This window comes from Equus przewalskii, chromosome 25, assembly GCF_037783145.1.
Source record: "Equus przewalskii isolate Varuska chromosome 25, EquPr2, whole genome shotgun sequence".
Lineage (NCBI taxonomy): Eukaryota > Metazoa > Chordata > Mammalia > Perissodactyla > Equidae > Equus > Equus przewalskii.
This window is the reverse complement of record NC_091855.1, coordinates 41,688,845-41,705,561: the sequence shown is the minus strand read 5'-3', so window position 1 is coordinate 41,705,561 and position 16,717 is coordinate 41,688,845. Positions and strand designations below refer to the sequence as shown.

At 60.9% G+C, this 16,717-nt stretch overlaps 2 protein-coding genes across 9 annotated transcripts in view; one reads left to right on the top strand and one right to left on the bottom strand.

Moving 5' to 3' along the window:
• Positions 1 to 3,532: 3,532 nt before the first annotated feature.
• On the top strand, positions 3,533 to 16,499 carry SLC25A29 (solute carrier family 25 member 29). 8 transcript variants are annotated; one of them, XM_070593227.1, is made up of 6 exons: positions 3,593 to 3,862; positions 9,349 to 9,392; positions 12,216 to 12,286; positions 13,018 to 13,170; positions 14,179 to 14,262; positions 14,593 to 16,499. In XM_070593227.1, the coding sequence occupies exons 4-6, from the start codon at positions 13,075 to 13,077 to the stop codon at positions 15,349 to 15,351; spliced, it is 939 nt and encodes a 312-aa protein (XP_070449328.1). In that variant the 5' UTR covers positions 3,593 to 3,862; positions 9,349 to 9,392; positions 12,216 to 12,286; positions 13,018 to 13,074; the 3' UTR covers positions 15,352 to 16,499. The 8 variants fall into 8 exon arrangements, with proteins under 8 accessions (XP_070449331.1, XP_070449332.1, XP_070449328.1 ...); XM_070593230.1 differs by lacking the exon at positions 12,216 to 12,286 and having other exon boundaries at positions 3,533 to 3,862; XM_070593231.1 differs by lacking the exon at positions 13,018 to 13,170 and having other exon boundaries at positions 3,561 to 3,862.
• YY1 (YY1 transcription factor) overlaps positions 7,524 to 16,717 on the bottom strand; it is a 48,404-nt gene continuing 39,210 nt past the window's right edge. The window contains exon 4 of the mRNA XM_070593226.1: positions 7,524 to 8,089. Within this exon, the coding sequence (XP_070449327.1) occupies positions 8,078 to 8,089 (12 nt within the window). The 3' untranslated portion in view covers positions 7,524 to 8,077. The remainder of the gene's footprint in view (positions 8,090 to 16,717) is intronic.

Below are 16,717 nucleotides of genomic sequence, written 5' to 3'. Positions count from 1 at the left end.
AGGAAGTGAGAATTGAGCAAGAACCTGATGTTCCGTGCAAGGCTGAGTGGGAGAGCTTCACAGGCAGGGGGAGCAGCCAGTGCAAAGGCCCTGAGGTAGGAATGAGCTTGGAGTATGAGGCTGCCACCAGGTCACCTCGGGCTCAGAGGTTCTGAACTTAGGTTTCATTCCAAGCAAGGGAGGAGCCAGTTGACAGCTCCGCCCTCCCCACCGGTCTTCGCCCAGGAGCTTTGGAACCTGCAATGGGAGCTGCCATCCTAGAACTACACGCCCCTGGCCCCCAGGCCCACGCCCCCACCCCCCCCCCCCCGCCACAGCCTCACTCCCCAGAAGGTCTACACAGCTGCTTCCTCAGCCCACCCCACCCGACTCACCCTGAGCTCCAGCCTTGCTCCCCACCCTACCTCAGGTCCAGGCAGCCTCCTGTCACTGAATTCAACACATTCCAGGGCGGGGACAACAGAGGTGACTTTCTTTTGTTTTTTACCTGTGGGGGTTTCTAATTTTTCCACACTAAACTTGTCTTGTGTAAGAAATTACAAAACGTGCACAAAATCAAAACTCCCCCACGCACTTCTTAGCGACCTGGCTTGATCCCTGGTCCCATGTGAACCGCCTCCCCCCGCCCAATCCTGTCCTCCCACTGCTGTGGCCTTGGGCCCCAGCTGCCCTTAAAGGAGGGGAGTCTGAGAAAAGCCCTCAGGGCGGCCTCCCAGGAAGGGGCGGGGCCTGGGGCTCTGCGGCACATGAGGAGTTTGAAAAAGCACATTCTGTGCTGTAATTTTATCCTCAGGAAATGAACTAGAACAGACTCAGACCCGACTGCTGAGGCAGTGCAGGCTCCGAGACATGGGCATCACGTACGCATTTACTGGGCCATGACTTCTCTCTGGTCCTCCCCAGTTGCCCTGGGAGCCCCCGGGGGTCAGGGCGGTGTGTCTGCCTTGTCCCCACACCAGGCACAGATGCTCAGTCACCAGCTGTGCACCACCGGAGGGTGGCATCCCGGGCAGCAGGGAAAGGCACGTCTCTTCAGGGAGAGGTGCTTTTCAGGAGAGATGTGGTTTTTCAGTTTTGAAACCCGGAAGCACGTGACCCCATGTCCCCCAGGGCCTGCCTTCACCCCTTCCTCACTGTCCCCCCCGCCCAATGCTGATTTGAGCAGGCCTTGGCATGAACAGGACAGAGCCTGGACCTACCCTCCGGGTGCTCCCGGTGGGAGGTCGCCCCCTGGCACCCACAGTCCCAGGCCTCCGTGGCAGACCAGCGCCAGAGCCCACCCCTCCACTGCTCCCCACACACTGGACCTTTGTCCCCAAACCGAAACCCCAGCCTGAACACTGGCTCCCCCAAACTGGCCCCCCTTAGACGCTCTCCCTGCAGGACGCACAGCTAGAGGCCTCACGCCTCCCCTCCTCCCGGGCCCACTGCCGCCCCCACGGACCTCCATCAGCTCTCTCATCTGCATCCCTGCAGGGGCTGCCCAAATGCGCGGCCCCCTTCCAAGAAGCTTTCTGAGGCTCCACTACCGAGTGCCGAGTGCCGTGTCTGAGGCTGCTGGTCCCCCTCCCAAGGACCCCCAGGGAGTCAGGGCTCAGCAACCTGCTCCAAGCATGACAGTAACTTAAAGCACCTGCGTTCTCTTAAAAACAAAACAAAGCTGATTGTCCTTGTTTCCTCATCAATTGCCCCATAGTAATTTTCTGACTTACCACCCTGTTGAGGTACTTTCCTCTCAAACCTCCAAAAACAGGGGTGGAAGCTGTAGGCATTTGTCCTTCACCTCCCGAGGCCTCGGCAGCCCAGGGACACCCCATTCCTAGCAGTGAGTAACTCGGAGGTGCGTTGTCCAGTCTAATCGCCATGGCCTGGGTGGGGTGCCTCCAGCCACCTAATTATCCCCACAGTCAACACCTGCCCCTGTTTGGGGTCTGGGCTTCTCCTGGGCCCCCTGCTAATGCTTCTCTGACTCCTGTGCCATTCTCCCACCACCCCACCTGCCTCCTCAAGGCCTGAGCTGCGTCAGTGGCTGGCGATATTCAAACCCAGGCCTCCAGACCCCTAGTTCAGGGCCCACTAGCCATCACGAGCACTGGACTAGGAGTCAGCAGACCTGGGGTTGGGTCTCCGCTTAGTGAACGTTGTATTTCAATTCTAGGAAAAATAAAGGGAAACCACACATGACGGCTGGATTCGCGGGGGGGCCTATCACCGTGTTTCTACTTACATCCGCCTGACCTATATCCCCTGGCACCAAATAGCTATAATCTTTCAAATCTGTCTACGAGATACACACCCAGGTAATCCTCATCATGATTTCAGAAACGTAAAATGAGAAATAAAGAACTGTGTGATCTGGAACCCAGACCCGGCAGAGGGAGGTCACCACCGCAGGACGGTGAAGAAGGAAGTTGGCCCCGGCCGGACGGTGTTACCCGACTGTCACTGCGAAGGAGAAAGCATCTGGCCGAGCCCAGCCCCAACTGGACGGGCCGGACTTCACGAGGCGCTGGGGAAGGAGGGCAGGGCAATTCGCTGACCCGGACCCCCACACCCCAGGGACGGGCCCCTCGCCACTGTCAATCTCAGGGACTCTCCTGGGGGGCGGCTGCTTACCCCTCCTCCTCCCGCCGCCCAGCCACCCACGGTGACCAGAGCAGAGCACACTCCCTCCCCTCCGCCCGGCTCGCCCCGTCCCCAGGCCCCCTCCAGGGCCACGGCCCGGGCGCCCGCCTCTCGGCCACACAGCGCCCTAGCCGCCGCCGAGGGACGCGCCGCGGTGGGGCCTGTGCCGCCCCGTCCAGGAACCTCCCCTGCGACCCCGCGGTGCCGGCCCTGCCTCGGCCCCACGGCCCCCTTCGTTTTCCAGTCCGCTCCCCGCCTCCCGGAACGCCGGAGCGCTCAGACCCTGAGATCCCGCGTGGCAGGCCGGGCGGCCAGGAGCCCCAGAGGACACCCAGGGTGGGCGCGCAGGCGGGACGCGCCCAGGCCGCCCGAGGAGTATGACAACTAGTTGTGCCCGAGCCTGCAGGCCTTGTGGGTCCCGGCGCTCCCCGCCGCTATCGAGGGAGTATCCCCATTATACAGGCGAGGACGCTGAGGTTCAGCGGCGGGGCGGGGGTTTGGGATCGGAATCCAGCTCCCAGGTCCCAGGTCCCAGGTCCCGGGCCCAGTCCGGAGCGGGCACACCACCCAACCCTGCCTCCCGCCCAGCTGGCCCGCATCGCGCACGCCGGGAGGCTCCCGGGCCGCGCAGGCCGCGATCAGGCCATGGGCTCCCCGGCCCGGCCCCTCCAGCCCGCCGCGGCGCCCACCCGCTGGCTCTCCCGGCAGGCCGGCGCGGGCGGGCGCAAGAAGCACACTCTTTGTCTGCGGCGCCCCTGCGCCTCCCCCGCCCGCCCGTCGGCCCCCCATCCCCCGGGCACGCCCAGCCAATGAGGGGCGGCGGCGGCGCGCAGGCCCCGGGGTGTTGTCCGCGCCTCGCCTGCCCATTGGCTGAGCTCCGGGCCCCGCCCGAGCCCGGCCGGCCGGCCCGAGGGGCGGGGCGTGCGGCCCGAGGTGAGGGACCACCGGCGGCAGGCGCACCGCCGGCAGGGTGAGCGAGCCGCCAGCGAAGGACGCGTGCGGGGCGAGGAGCCGCGCGCTGAGCTGCCGCCGCCGCCGCCGCCGCGCCCGACCCCGGCCCGCCCCGGGCTCCGCGCCAGGAGGCGGCGGCCAGGCCGAGTCCCAGCCCGGCGAGCCCGGGGGGACCTCGACGGCACCCAGACCGGGAAGGGGCCGGAGAGGGAGAAGGACGAGGACGAAGGGCGGCTCGCCGGGGCCCCGGCAATGGCGCTCGACTTCCTGGCTGGATGCGCTGGGGGTAAGGAGGCGGGAGGGTCCGGCCGGGGCGCGACCGGGGGCCAGGGACGCCGGGCGCACGGATCTCGGGGGCCGAAACGAGGCGTCCGGGGAGGGAGGCCAGCTCCCCCGCGAGCGCTCGGCCCAGTGGCCTTCCCTCTGGCTGCGGTTTCCTCGTCTGTAAAATGGGGATCACAAAGCTCTCGTCTCACGGGGCTCTCGTGGGCGTGGATTGACATCAGGCCCGAGGGCGCCTAGCGCACTGGTGGCGAGGGCGAGTGTCAATTTTAAGTCCTTCGGGCACGTTCGGACGGGAAGTCTGGGGCCCTGGGGCAGCACCGTGGCTTGGCGGAGACCGGGACTGCCAGGAGGATGCCTCCCCTGTGCCATCCTCGCCCCAGGCTGGCGGACGCAGAGGCCCCGGCACATCTTTCCCACCCCTTGCCCCCTCCCCAGCCCGCCCTCACCCGGAGCAAGGTCCCCTCTCCTGCAGCCAGGTCCCCTCTCCTGCAGCCGTCTAGGCAGGGTTGGGGCTACCGGACGACCCCCTAGCGGGCTCGCCTGGAGGGCACTAAAAGGCACTGGCGGGACCCCAGGTTGGACCCCAGGCGCCGAGTCACGCTTTGGCAAGCCGCCCCCTCCCTACGCGATTCAGTGAGCTGCGGGGGGCCCCCGACTCCACCTGGGTGGTGGAGTGCGCCTGACACGCCGCGTGGGCCAGCCCTTGGGCTCACGCGTGGGCATCACCCGCGTGGGGCACCTTCATCTAGGCCAGGCCACGACGCTGGGGGCCTCCCCAACCCCGTGTCCCCGGGAAGGCAGGAGTCAGTGTGCAGTCCTGCCTCTACTGTAGCCGACCCGTGACCGTGACCGTGGGCGTGGACGTCGGGCAGGGCACTTCCTTGTCTGTCCTTTCGTTTCTCTGCTTTTACGTGGACAGTTAATTTATTCAACAGGTATTAACTGGGAGCCAGGTTTGGCTGTCAGGGCTTCTGAGATGAGCTCACTGACGTGGCAGGTCCTGCCTCACGCAGAGGGCTGGCTGGGTGTCCCCAGGCCTGGTCCAGCTCCCATGTGGGGCGCGCCTCTCCTCCAGCACCTGCCCTTGCTTTTGCTCTTCATCTGCTTGGATCTGGCTCCAGTAAAGCCATCAGCTACCTGCCAGCGGGGGGCGCCCTGGAGGAAGAGGAGAGAGCAGCAGTGGCACACCCTGCGTGAGCTTCCTGCTCTGGACAAGAGGAGGGTGGTGGAGAAGGGAGTGTGCCAGGGAAGTCATGTGTGTGACGGGACTTAAGAACTCCCCAGACAGTTACCCAATCAGGCCCCAGGAAACTGCGGGCTGGAGCTTCCCGGAGGGGGAGAAACCTCAGAGCTTTGGGTAAATCAGTAGAGCGTTTCTCCCGAGCCCAGGGTGGCAGAGGAGACAGGAGTGGTCGCCCTCTGTGGATCCAGCTTTCAACACCTCCCCGCCCCCACCCGGCTCTCTGCTCTTCCCATCCCCTGGAGCCTGCCACCATGCCTGCTGGCTCCTCTTGGGCCCCAGACCCTCCTCTGCCCACCTCCAGAGGTTGCTGGGTCCCTGGGCCAGTGTCCCTTTCCAGCTTCTTGGTGAGTGTGGCTTCTTTTCCCAGGGAGCCAGGTTGCCTTCTGTATTCGCCCCGGCGTCCTGGGAGCCGTGGGGTTTGGGGTAGAATACTCATCCTAAGGCCAGGCCTACGTAGAGAGCCCCCAGCCACAGGTGTTCAGTCACTCTGGGCTCTTGCTCACACAGGGCCCTGTCTGGAATGCCTTCTGCCCATCCGCACCACGCCCACCTGGGGAGATCCTGTCCAGGCCCCAGGGTTGGGGCGAGGCCAGGGTCCAGCACCCTGCCGAGCTGGAGGTGCAATCACCCTCCATCGTCCATACGTCCGCCCCTCGCTGCCCCACCTGGCTGCAAGTCTGGGGTCGTGCCCACCTACTTCTCCATTGTGTTAGCAGAGATGGGAGGGGACAGAGGGTCATCAGCCCCCAACGCGGGGACCCTCTCTTGGTCTTATTTGACCCGGGAGAAACCTAGGCCCTGAGAAGTGGACAGACTAGTACGAGTGGCGTCGTATTGTGCACTCCTCCAACTGGGCGGGGGCGGGGCGGGGCGGGGGCTGGCCTCTCCCCTTCCCCCAGCCTCTGGGGCCTATGGGCCGGCCCATGGCACAGCGACCAGATTGTGTCCCAGGCCTGCCTTCCGGGCCCCTGGCACGGCCTAGCCAGTGCAGAGAGGCCGTCCAAGAACCATGCGAAGGCGGCACCCCAACCTTGGGGCCTGACCCCCAGAGGCCCCGGGCTGGTTCCTTCGGGTTTGGGCTCCTCAAGGCCTGGAGGCTCAGGGCAGAGGATGGCTGTGCTTCTTTTGGGGCCTGCGGTCGCTCTTGATTCACATTCCCAGGAGGGAGGAGGGTACCTCACCTCTGATTGGATGAATATGGGTCGCGTGTTCAACCTCGCCCTCGGGGAGGCGGGGCGGAGCCTTGATTGACAGCAGCCCCCGAGGCCTTGTGTGGTGGAAGGGTCGCTGCGCTCCCCAGCAGGGGTCAGTCCCAAGTCCTGAGCCCGCGTAGACCCTGGGCTCTGGATGCGGTCTCCCTGCCGCAGGCATGGAGAGGAGGAGGTGCAGAGAGAAGCTCACCGGTGGGCCGGGGACCCCGTGTCGGGAGGATGGGTCAGTATCCTGCTGTCCCCTCCTACCACCCCTGCTGCCAGATGCCTCCAGGACAGTGGTCCGCCCTCCTGCCGTGGAGGGTCACAGGATGTGGGTGCCCCTGAGAGCCCAGCGTATGTAAGGTGTTGGGTGCTGGCTCTGGAATTGGGACACAGGGGCCCCTTCTGCGTAACTGGAGGTCTCAGTGTCGTCTCAGGGAGATGGCAGTGCTTCCTGGCTCTCAAGGTGACTGTGAGGTTAAAGGATAATAAGGTTTTGGGCGCCTGGAGGTCCTGACGGAGGCAAGAACCACAGCCCACTCTGTTTCTGTGGATGGGAATGTTCTGGGTGAGGGGGGACCTGGCCCCTTGCCTGAGGGCACTGAACCAAGTGGAGGGAGAAAGTGAGAATGCAAATGCCTGCCCTTGGAGTCCTTGTGTAGGGCCTCCCAACAGAGGCTGGAGGGCGAGGCTCTGCCCCTCCCGTCCCAGAGGCTGACGGAGGCTGTGGCTGGCACTCGGGCAAGCCTGGGCCAGCGGCAGGACCGTCCACCCACAGGAAGGGAACCTCCAGCGCTTCCAGCATATGCTTCTTGGGGACCCCACAGCAGGGCCTGGCTGCCGGGGGCATGGAGGGCTGGGGGGTCCCACAGTTGGAGAGAGAAGGAAGGGAAAGCAGCACACCCCAGGCAAAGGTTAGGTTTCCAAAACCTAAGAAAAACCAGTTACAGCCCAAGAACAGATGTTCTAGAACTAGGATTTTCAAATTGAGAAAATTCAAAATGTGAAATTAAAAAGAAGGTGGGTCTCAAAGGACAGAAACAAAGCATGTCTCAGAAGACCAGAAACACAGACAGGGGCTCTCGAGGGAAAAGACGGGCCTGGGGGGATCTTTTCATCCCCCTGTGAGTGTGAGGGGTTCCCGAAGGAGAAAAAGCCCTGCAGACGATGAATGTGAAGAATACACAATAGTGGAAATTTCCTCAGATCAGAAAAAGGCGAATCTGCAGAATGAAAGAGCTGGAAGAATTCCAGGCAGTATTATTTTAAAGAAAAAAGACACACCCTTGGCATCACCTGGTGACATTCCTGAAAGTTACAGATAAAATTTCAGAGGCTTCTTGACAGAACAAATAAATTATAGACAAAGGAGAAGAAACCTACTGTCAGCGGATTTCTCATCCACAAGTGGCCCTGGAAGCCAGAAGATTCTGGGACACCGCCACCCTAATGACCTGGGCCCGGAACCCTTGCCAGAGCACAGAGCTGTTCCCCGACGGCGTAAAAGAAATGGACTTTGCAGATGAGCTGGAATTCAGAGGGCATCCCCGCTATGTTGCACCCAGGAAGGCTCCGTGGAATGGCAGTGGATCGGAATAGAGCCCCCAAGACGGGGGGAGAAATAGTGATTTGCCTGAACCAGCAAAAATGTGGGAAGAAAAAAGTGAAACAAATCATTCACATAAAATAGGATGGAATCATGTCAGATCTCTCTGTTGTTTCGGCAAAATCGGAGACTGCTTCACAGTGGGGTAGAAACCGAAACCCAGCTGTAGGTTGTTCACAGGAACATCTAAAACGAAAGAGAAAGAAAAGGTTGAAAATTAAGAGTTAGGCAAAACTATACCAGGCACACATAACCACAAAGAAAGTGGACGGGCAAAGTTAATATCAGACCAAGTGGATTTTAAGGTCCAAAGCATTAAGCAAGATGCAGAGGGCATTAAATAAAGATAAAAAATACCATTTGTGAAGAAGCGTAGTAACTCCCACTAACCTTTGGGCATCCACCGCTGTAGTAACCAGTTCTACCGGGGAGGCAGGAGAGATGAGTGGTTAAGGAGGAGGGCGCCAGGGCCAGAAGGTCTGGGTTCGAATCCCGGCTCCACCATTACTAGCTGTGTCGTGTGGACCTATTACTTCTCTGTGCCTCGGTTTCCTCATCTGTAAAATGGGCTAACAGTCCTTTCTTTACAGGTGTATAAGAGGGAGAATTAGGACACATACAAAACTAAGAATAATAACCAGGTAGAAACATTACTGTTTGGTATTCAAGAAACATTAGGTGTTTTAATTATACATAAACACTCGTAGTGATAAAAGGAGAACTTCAAGATGGCCACAGCCTGCTTCTCCTTCCATGAAGCAGGCTAACAGGCTGCCTGATCCACAGGGATGTTTACAAGCCGCACAGCACGCAGCACCCTGAGAAGCGTCTGTGAGCCTTTTTGGAGGGGTGAGCCTTTGTCTTTGGGGGGGCTCGATTCTGACAGGGCTGACCCATAACCACGCATGAGCACAGAGTCACGAGCTGCCTCTCCGAGCCCGAGTTGGCTCTCATGCAGGGAAGGGAGCCGGCAGCCAGCCCCTGCGAGGCGCCAGCTCCTGGGTCGGTGTGTCCCTGGGCTGCCCTGGGGAGGTCAATGCTCACAGCCTGCAGGTGAGGAGAGTGAGGCACAGACACCGAGTCCTTTCTGAGCTCAGCCGGCTGGTAAGTGCCAGAGAGAAAATGAAACTGGGTGAGGGCCAAGCCCCACTCCCAAAACCCCTGGAGCCCCATGCCCACGCCGGGGGGCGTCTGGAACGCTGGGACCCTCTTAGAAAGAGCACGTGCAGCTCAACGGTGGGTCAAGGAAGAGAGACAGATCCCGGCTTGACTCTGGGGATGTCCCTCTCCCGTCCCCCACGCCCGCACCCCCCAGCCATGACTCAAGAGCTCGCGGATGCACTGGGCACACGGCAGGTACATGTCTCCCTCATGGTCCTCCCTGCCGCACTGCCCCACACGGTGGTTTCCGAGGCATTCGGGTCACAAGTCCTTTCTTCCCCCAGGTGTGGCCGGCGTGCTGGTGGGACACCCGTTTGACACTGTCAAGGTGAGTTTCTTGTTGCGGCTCTATCCTGAGGCCCATGGAGGTCAGGCATTGGAGAGAGCCCGGCGGGGCGGCAGCTCAAGGCCTCTTTCCGGTGACCACCTTGGCCACACCTGCAAGGGCTTCCTACAGGTTCTAGAATACAGGTGGGACCAGGGGTTTCTGAGCCGAGTGGGCCTTCCTTGCGGGTTTGCCCCTGCATTTGCCAGCTGGGGCTGAGCTTGGAGTCCACCCTGGGGCCTGGCCGGCTGATGGAGGGGCCGAAGGGCAGGTCTCCTGTCACCGGAGCAGGGGACACCCACGCTGTTCTTATGCAGAACTCAAGACAGAAAAGCTCAGAGGGAAAATACAGAAAAGTCACAACTTGTCTGTACTTTTCACGGAGCGGTGTCTGTCCCTGTGGAGGAGCTGAGGAGTCATTGCCCCAGGGCTGCTGAGCACCAGCCAGGTGTCTGGCTCCCGCGGGTGGCCGGGGCGGGCACTCTGTTCCTCCTCCATAAGCCCGGCACCTCGACACTGTCTAGCTCCCCGTCCTCAGCCCCTCAGAACAGGAACCGGGGAAATCCATGCTTCCAGTTGGAAATTCCCAGCCAGGACTTTCCCCAGTTGTTGCGGTTTTCTGTCCGTAACCAGCCAAGTGGGGACCCTGCCTGCCGGCTTCACCTGGGAGCCAGCTGGGCACTAGGCCAGACCTTGTGTCCCGCTGTAAACGCTAAAGTCGGCACCTCTTCCTGTTGGGGCGAGGGCACAGCTGGGTTTGAGGTGACTTCCTTCCCGTCTCCTCTTTCTTTAGGAACTCAGGTGCCCTCTGACCAAGAAAAGCATTTCCTCCAGCACAGGCTTCAGGGCCGACCTTAAAAAGTTCTGTCCTTGGGCCTGGTGCAGGTTCAGGCCCCCCTGCCGGCTGGACCTGCTGAGTGACAGTGGGCCAGTCACCTTACTTCTGGGCCCAGACATTCTCAGCTGCAAAATGAATGGATGGGCAAGACGACCGAGGCCCTGGAGGTGCCTGGCGCCCCACAGGAGAGTGTGTTGGTGAAATGCTGGTGCTGTAGAGCACGGCTCTCCTCCCGGGTCACTGTAGGCCAGTTTGTGGAGGAGGTGGAAGGGCCACACGGCAGCCCCCAAGTTCCCTGCACAGGCCGTGAGGGAGCCAGTCCACACAACTGCCCGGCCTTGCCCAGCTGGCCACCCATGAGGCCTGCCCACAGTCTGGAGCGGCCCAGGACAGCCTGGCAGTGTCCACGTTACACTGTGTCTCTATCTTGTGGTCATGTGTTGTTAATGCCTCTTGAAGCTGCCCAGCCAAGAAATGCCTGGATTCACCTCCTCAGCCCAGCTTTCCCGAGGCCTCTCTGGGCTGTGACTCGGCCCAGGCCTGGCCAGGCCTTCTGCAGCTCCCACTGGCCCCCTCGGTCAGTCCCCACCGGGCTGGGGAGCACTTTGCCTGGTGCCTCCACCTCCCTCTGAGCTCCCGAGCCCTGACCAGCAGCCCCTCAGTAATTCGGCTGCAGGAGTCTCTCCACCCCACGGGGTTCCTGCCCCCTGGCCCCCTTCCCTGGAGGATGGTCTTTGAGGAAATCCATTTGTGACCATTTTTTTTTTTTGCCACTGTGGCCCACTGGCATCACATCTGGGCAAACCCATCTTAAAAAGCCAAGTTTTTATTATGAAGGGGGGGAAACCCGCCCCCTCTAGTCATCGCTGTCACTCAACTCTGTGACCCCTCTTGTCCCGCCCGTGGCCTCACACGACTGTGCTGTGCTGAGTGTGGAGCACACACATTTGGTTTAATTTAATGCTGTATTGCCAATGGCCTTATTTTTTTACTGGCTGTTTTCCATTATAAAAGTTAAACATTCTCATTAAAAGAAAATTGGGAAATAGAGAAACGCAAATTCTTTCCTTCCACCAGACACATGCGTTTTCACATTTTTTGCATTCCCTTCAGAATCCCCCTGCACCACTGTGCCCCCGTAGGCATGCAGTATTTTTTAAATGTGTTTTAATCATCAGATACATACACATTTTTTTTGTTGGCTTTCTACTACAAAAGTAATGTAGGTTGTAAAAAAAATTGTAACCATAATAGAGACATACTAACAAGAAAAAAAACACTCCTTCATATAGGCTTTCCCCCACCCTTGCTAATGATTCTAGTGAAAAACAGAAATGCACACAGACCCAAAGTATTCCTTGCTTTTGGCAAAAGTGAGGTCTACTTCCTAGCTCTGCGGTTGTTGTTGTTTTAATTGAAATTTAACTCATGTGGAAGATGCCCACGTGCTAAGTATAAAATCTGTGCATGGTCCTGAAGCACACGCCTGGGAAGAGGCGGGAACAAGGCCAGCCCCCGAGGCCCCGGCTCCCTACGAAACTCCCCCTCCCCTCCTCCAGCCGCCCACCGTCCTAACTTCTGACAACGTGGTCCATTTTGCCTTTGCTCGAACCTCATCTAATGGGACCTGTGCTCCGGAACATGTGAGGGGACACCGTGTTCCGTGTCAGTCCACACTGCCTCATGGCTGGGACATTTGCAGGTCGTTCCTCCAGGCCCTGGGGACCAAAATTTGAGTCCAAAATTTGGTTTTCCTCTGTTGTGCTCAAAACTGAAGCCCCAGTCCTCAGACACCGCCTTCACACGTGTTTCTGTACGAAGGTAGTCTTCAGTCCTGCTTCAAGGGACACGACAGTGATCAGGGACACTGAGTCCGCTGTCCGGGGCGGGGAGGGGTGGGGAGGCCGGGGGCTGGCGGCGGGGCTCCGCACCTTGGACGCGATGTTGAAATGTTGTGTTGTTTTAACGGCCTTTACTTTCTGAGCCAGGGGCGGTCTCCATCCATAGCAAAGTGTAACTTTGTTGTAGATGAGCGTAAGCCTCACCCCGGAGAGCGCTAGTAAGTACAGACCAGGTGAACCCGCCGCTTCTCTTCTCTGTCCCGGCCTGGACCCCACCCCCAGAGTTCCCTTGGAGACCAGCAGGGGACAGGGAGGGTGTGAGGTGATCCTGGGCCCGGCTCAGGTCCTGGGTGGGGGTCCTGGGTGGAGCTGGTCGAGAAAAATCAGCCTCCTCTGGAGCAGCGGGTCTTCATGTTGGGGTCTCCCAGCCCTGTGGGCAGCTGGGAGCCTCGTGGGCTTGTGTGTGAATGACCGCTTTCCAGGGGTGGGTCCATCACTCCTCAGACAAGAGCCTGTCACCCCAAAATGGCAAGAACCTCCACGCTAGACATTACAAGACTTGGGCCACCGGGCCGCATTTCACCCCCAAACCTGGTCCCCCAGACTGCCAGAGACCAGGGGCTCATCCCAGACCCAGGCGTAGGGAACAAAGGGGAGCGGAGCTCTGGGGTCCCTTGTGGGCATGAAACAGTATCCACCCTGCCGCCTGGGGGACCGAAAATCCCACCCGAGCAGGGGACACATCCTTTCTGCTAATAGCCCTCTTAGTGCCAGTGTCGGGGGCCGCCCGAGGAAGAAAAACGTCCCACCAGAGACCTCGGAACATTGGAGGGAAAATGAAAAACCTTGAATCACAAAAAGAACCTGAGCCAGAGCTCATGGTGGTGATGTTATTCAAGTGCATCGACTGGGTTTGCTTGTCTCTGAAAATTCACCCCTCCCCTGCCAGGTCCTGGCAGAGCTGGGCAGCCGGGGCGGAAGGGGTGCTGGGGTGAGCCGCCGCAGGATGCACCCGTCTGTCAGCTGCTTGTCAGAGCAGCGGCTACCAGCTGTTAAGGTCCTCGTGTGCAGAGATGGGACTTTTCTTTACAAGACGATTTCTGTAAGTGCATTTGCCAATAGAAAACCCACCTGTTCTCACCAGCCGGCACCCCCACCCCTGGCCCCGGCCACCACAGCTGCCCATGTCCCCGGAGAGGACAGCTTTGGCTGAGTGGGTTGCAAAACATCTCTGAGCCTCGGTCTTCCCATCTTTGAAATGGGAGTGGCCGAACCCCCCTCAGCCAATGATTACTATGTGCAAAGCCCCTCGGGTGCTGCCCAGCACAGAGGGACGCCCGTGCCACGGCCCTGCCTGCAGTGATGATTTCTGAGTCAGAGCTGGGGACCAGCTCCTGAGAATGTGACTTAACCTAACTCACCCCCCACCCCATGATCCGGATTTTGAGTTCAGGATGTGCCTCTCGTTCCACGCTGTGGGGCCTGCGTATCAAGCACAGATAAGCTCTCGGTCAACAAAGAACGCTTTCACAGTAAGAGGTTCTGGACTGCTGGGCTCCAAGGGTGTCTGGGCCTGACCCCCAGGTCCCGCAGTTGCTGATGTGGTCCCCAAGAAGGCTGTCAGCTGCTCTCCTGTCACCGCTTTACTAATTCATGACCACTGTCCTCACAAGGGGCAGAAACCACGCAGGCGTCCCTTGGAGCCCGAGGGTGCCTCGCTGCCAGCCCCTGATGCACGGAGTTGCATGATGGGACACTAGAGCGGGGGCCCTTTGGCATCAGCCATGGTTTGCCACCGGGAAGGTGGGGAGCTGCCTCATGCCCCACTGTCTGTGAGATGGTGGGACAAGAGGCGTGGCCTCTACTTGTCTAAGATCTTGGAGGGCCCTGCCTCCTCTGCACCGATGCCCTCCTTGAAAAGGCGCAGACACCCAGCCCCACCCCACCCTGGAATTCCAAAGCCACAGAAAGCTACTTGGCTCCCTGCCTCATGGGTCGGGCCTCGGGCCTCCTGGAGAGGGCCTCCCCTGGCTATCCTGAGCGCTGGGCCACGGGAGCTGGGTGCTCTGGCCCCGGCTTGCCCACCTTTCACTGGGCCCTCTCCTTCCAGGTGCGGCTTCAGGTCCAGAGCATGGAGAAGCCCCAGTACCGAGGGACTTTGCACTGCTTCCAATCCATCATCAGACAGGAGAGCGTGAGTGGCCTAGGCCTGGGGCAGGTGGAGGTGGGGCGGGCAGCCAGCCTCTAGGATGCTGGGGGGTCCCAGAGCACTGAGCTGCGAGAGAAGGTGCCAGGGGGACTACTGGGTGGATCAGGACTTGGGAGATGGGACGGTGAATGCCCAGGCCTCGAGATTGAGGACTTTAGTGCTACTAGAATTCTGCTTGATCCTTGTGAGCCCCTGGGCTGCGCAGGGACTGGGGCTGCCGCAGCCACGCACGGAGGGCAAGGGGAGGCGGGCTGGGCGGGCTGGGCTGCCCGGGGCCCCAGGCAGGAGGCACCTGACGCCTCTTTGCTCCGCCAGGTGCTGGGCCTGTACAAGGGCCTGGGCTCGCCCCTCATGGGGCTCACCTTCATCAACGCGCTGGTGTTCGGCGTGCAGGGGAACACCCTCCGGGCCCTGGGCCGCGACTCGCCGCTCAACCAGTTCCTGGCGGGCGCGGCGGCGGGCGCCATCCAGTGCGTCATCTGCTGCCCGATGGAGCTGGCCAAGACGCGGCTGCAGCTGCAGGACGCGGGCCCGGCGCGCACCTACCGGGGCTCGCTGGACTGCCTGGCACAGATCTACCGGCAGGAGGGGCTGCGCGGCGTCAACCGGGGCATGGCGTCCACGCTGCTGCGCGAGACGCCCAGCTTCGGGGTCTACTTCCTGGCCTACGACGTGCTGACGCGGGCGCTGGGCTGCGAGCCGGAGGACCGCCTGCTGGTGCCCAAGCTGCTGCTGGCGGGCGGCACGTCGGGCATCCTGTCCTGGCTCTCCACCTACCCCGTGGACGTGGTCAAGTCGCGGCTGCAGGCCGACGGGCTGCGGGGCGCCCCGCGCTACCGGGGCATCCTCGACTGCGTGCGCCAGAGCTACCGGGCTGAGGGCTGGCGCGTCTTCACGCGCGGCCTGGCCTCCACGCTGCTCCGCGCCTTCCCTGTCAACGCCGCCACTTTCGCCACCGTCACCGTGGTGCTGACCTACGCGCGGGGCGAGGAGGCCCGGCCCGAGGGCGACGCTCTGCCCGCTGCCCCTGCTGCCCCCGCGGGGCCGGCCCTGGCTCAGCCCTCCAGCCTGTGACGCCCGCCCCCCCGGCCCGAGGAGCCCGACCTCCCCAGGGGCCGCTTTCCAGAAATCCAACACAGACAGAAATTGGCCCCCAGCCCATCGCCCTGCCCAGACCCCAGACGCCGTGGGCTGTGGACTCTGTCAGACCTGGGTTGAATTCCGCTCATCCCCTGGGTGACCTTGGCCACCAACTTGACCTCCTCAGTTTTCTCAGCTGTGAAATGGGGATCCTCATACTCACACTGTAGTCTCGAAGCTCAGAGATGGTGCCGTGCAGCGCCCAGCACTGAACCTGCCACTATTACTTGGCATCTTCCAGAAACCCAGCCCTTCCCTGGGATCTCGGCCACCACCACCACTGGGTCTCTGATGACCCACCAGAGGGCTACCCAGTGACTCACCACCTGCAAACCCTCCACCTGGCAGAGCTCCAGGGACATTTGGCCACCTGTCCAGGCTGTGTTAGGGACAGAGTGGCGGCTTGGGTTGCCCCCTGGTGTCATAGAACTGAGTCCTCTGCCGAAGCACCCCAGCTTCTCCATATGGCACTGCTGGGAACGCCCCTACTACTGCCACTCCCCTGGAGGGTGACCTGGGGACCCACTAAGAAGCCAGGGGACCAGGGGCTGGGGTGGGGGTACAGCACAGGCCAGTGGGAGGAGAGCTCAACCGTCAAACAGGCCGTGGCGAGGGGAAGCCTTTGCACACTCTGGGCCTCAGGCTGCCCGTCTGTAAAATGGGGATGTGGGTCAGCTGGTATCTGGGGCTCTGGCCCACTCCTGGCCATCTCCCCAGAGCCTGGTGTTCTGTGAGGCCTGTCAGTGGGCACACGTGTGGCCGGTTTGGGCCCCTCCAGGCCGAGGGGGCTCTGCCTGCGCTCCAGGGGCTGTCATTAGAAGCTGGTGCTTTGGGGTGAGCTGGGGCAGCCCAGGCACATCCGGTACGGTGTGGCCATGTGGCTGTATGGGGAGGCGAATGGTTTTGCACAGGTTGAAGGTGACCGTGGCCTCCTTTGCCCTGAGTGGGGCTCAGCCTCCTGGGCTATGTAACAAGCTCTCCGGGAGGCAGGCGGTACTCGAGGAAGACAAGACTCACGCCTGTGTACATGGTGTCATTGTACAGAAACCACCAAGGGAATAAAGAATTCTTTGTTTTTTTAACAGGATGGGGTTTCATTTGTAGGTCATAGAGGAAAGGGCTTCGTTCTCCCCCCTCCGGAGTCAGAGGGGCCAGCTTGGTGGTCTGTGTGCCCTCGCGCCCTGGTGGCAGTCCTAGCTGCGTGACCTGCAAGCCCCAGGGTGCATCTAGACCCTCAGTTTCCTCATCTGCAAGATGGGGGTAACAGAGCTGGGGATTAAGTGAGTAAAGCTCACAAACG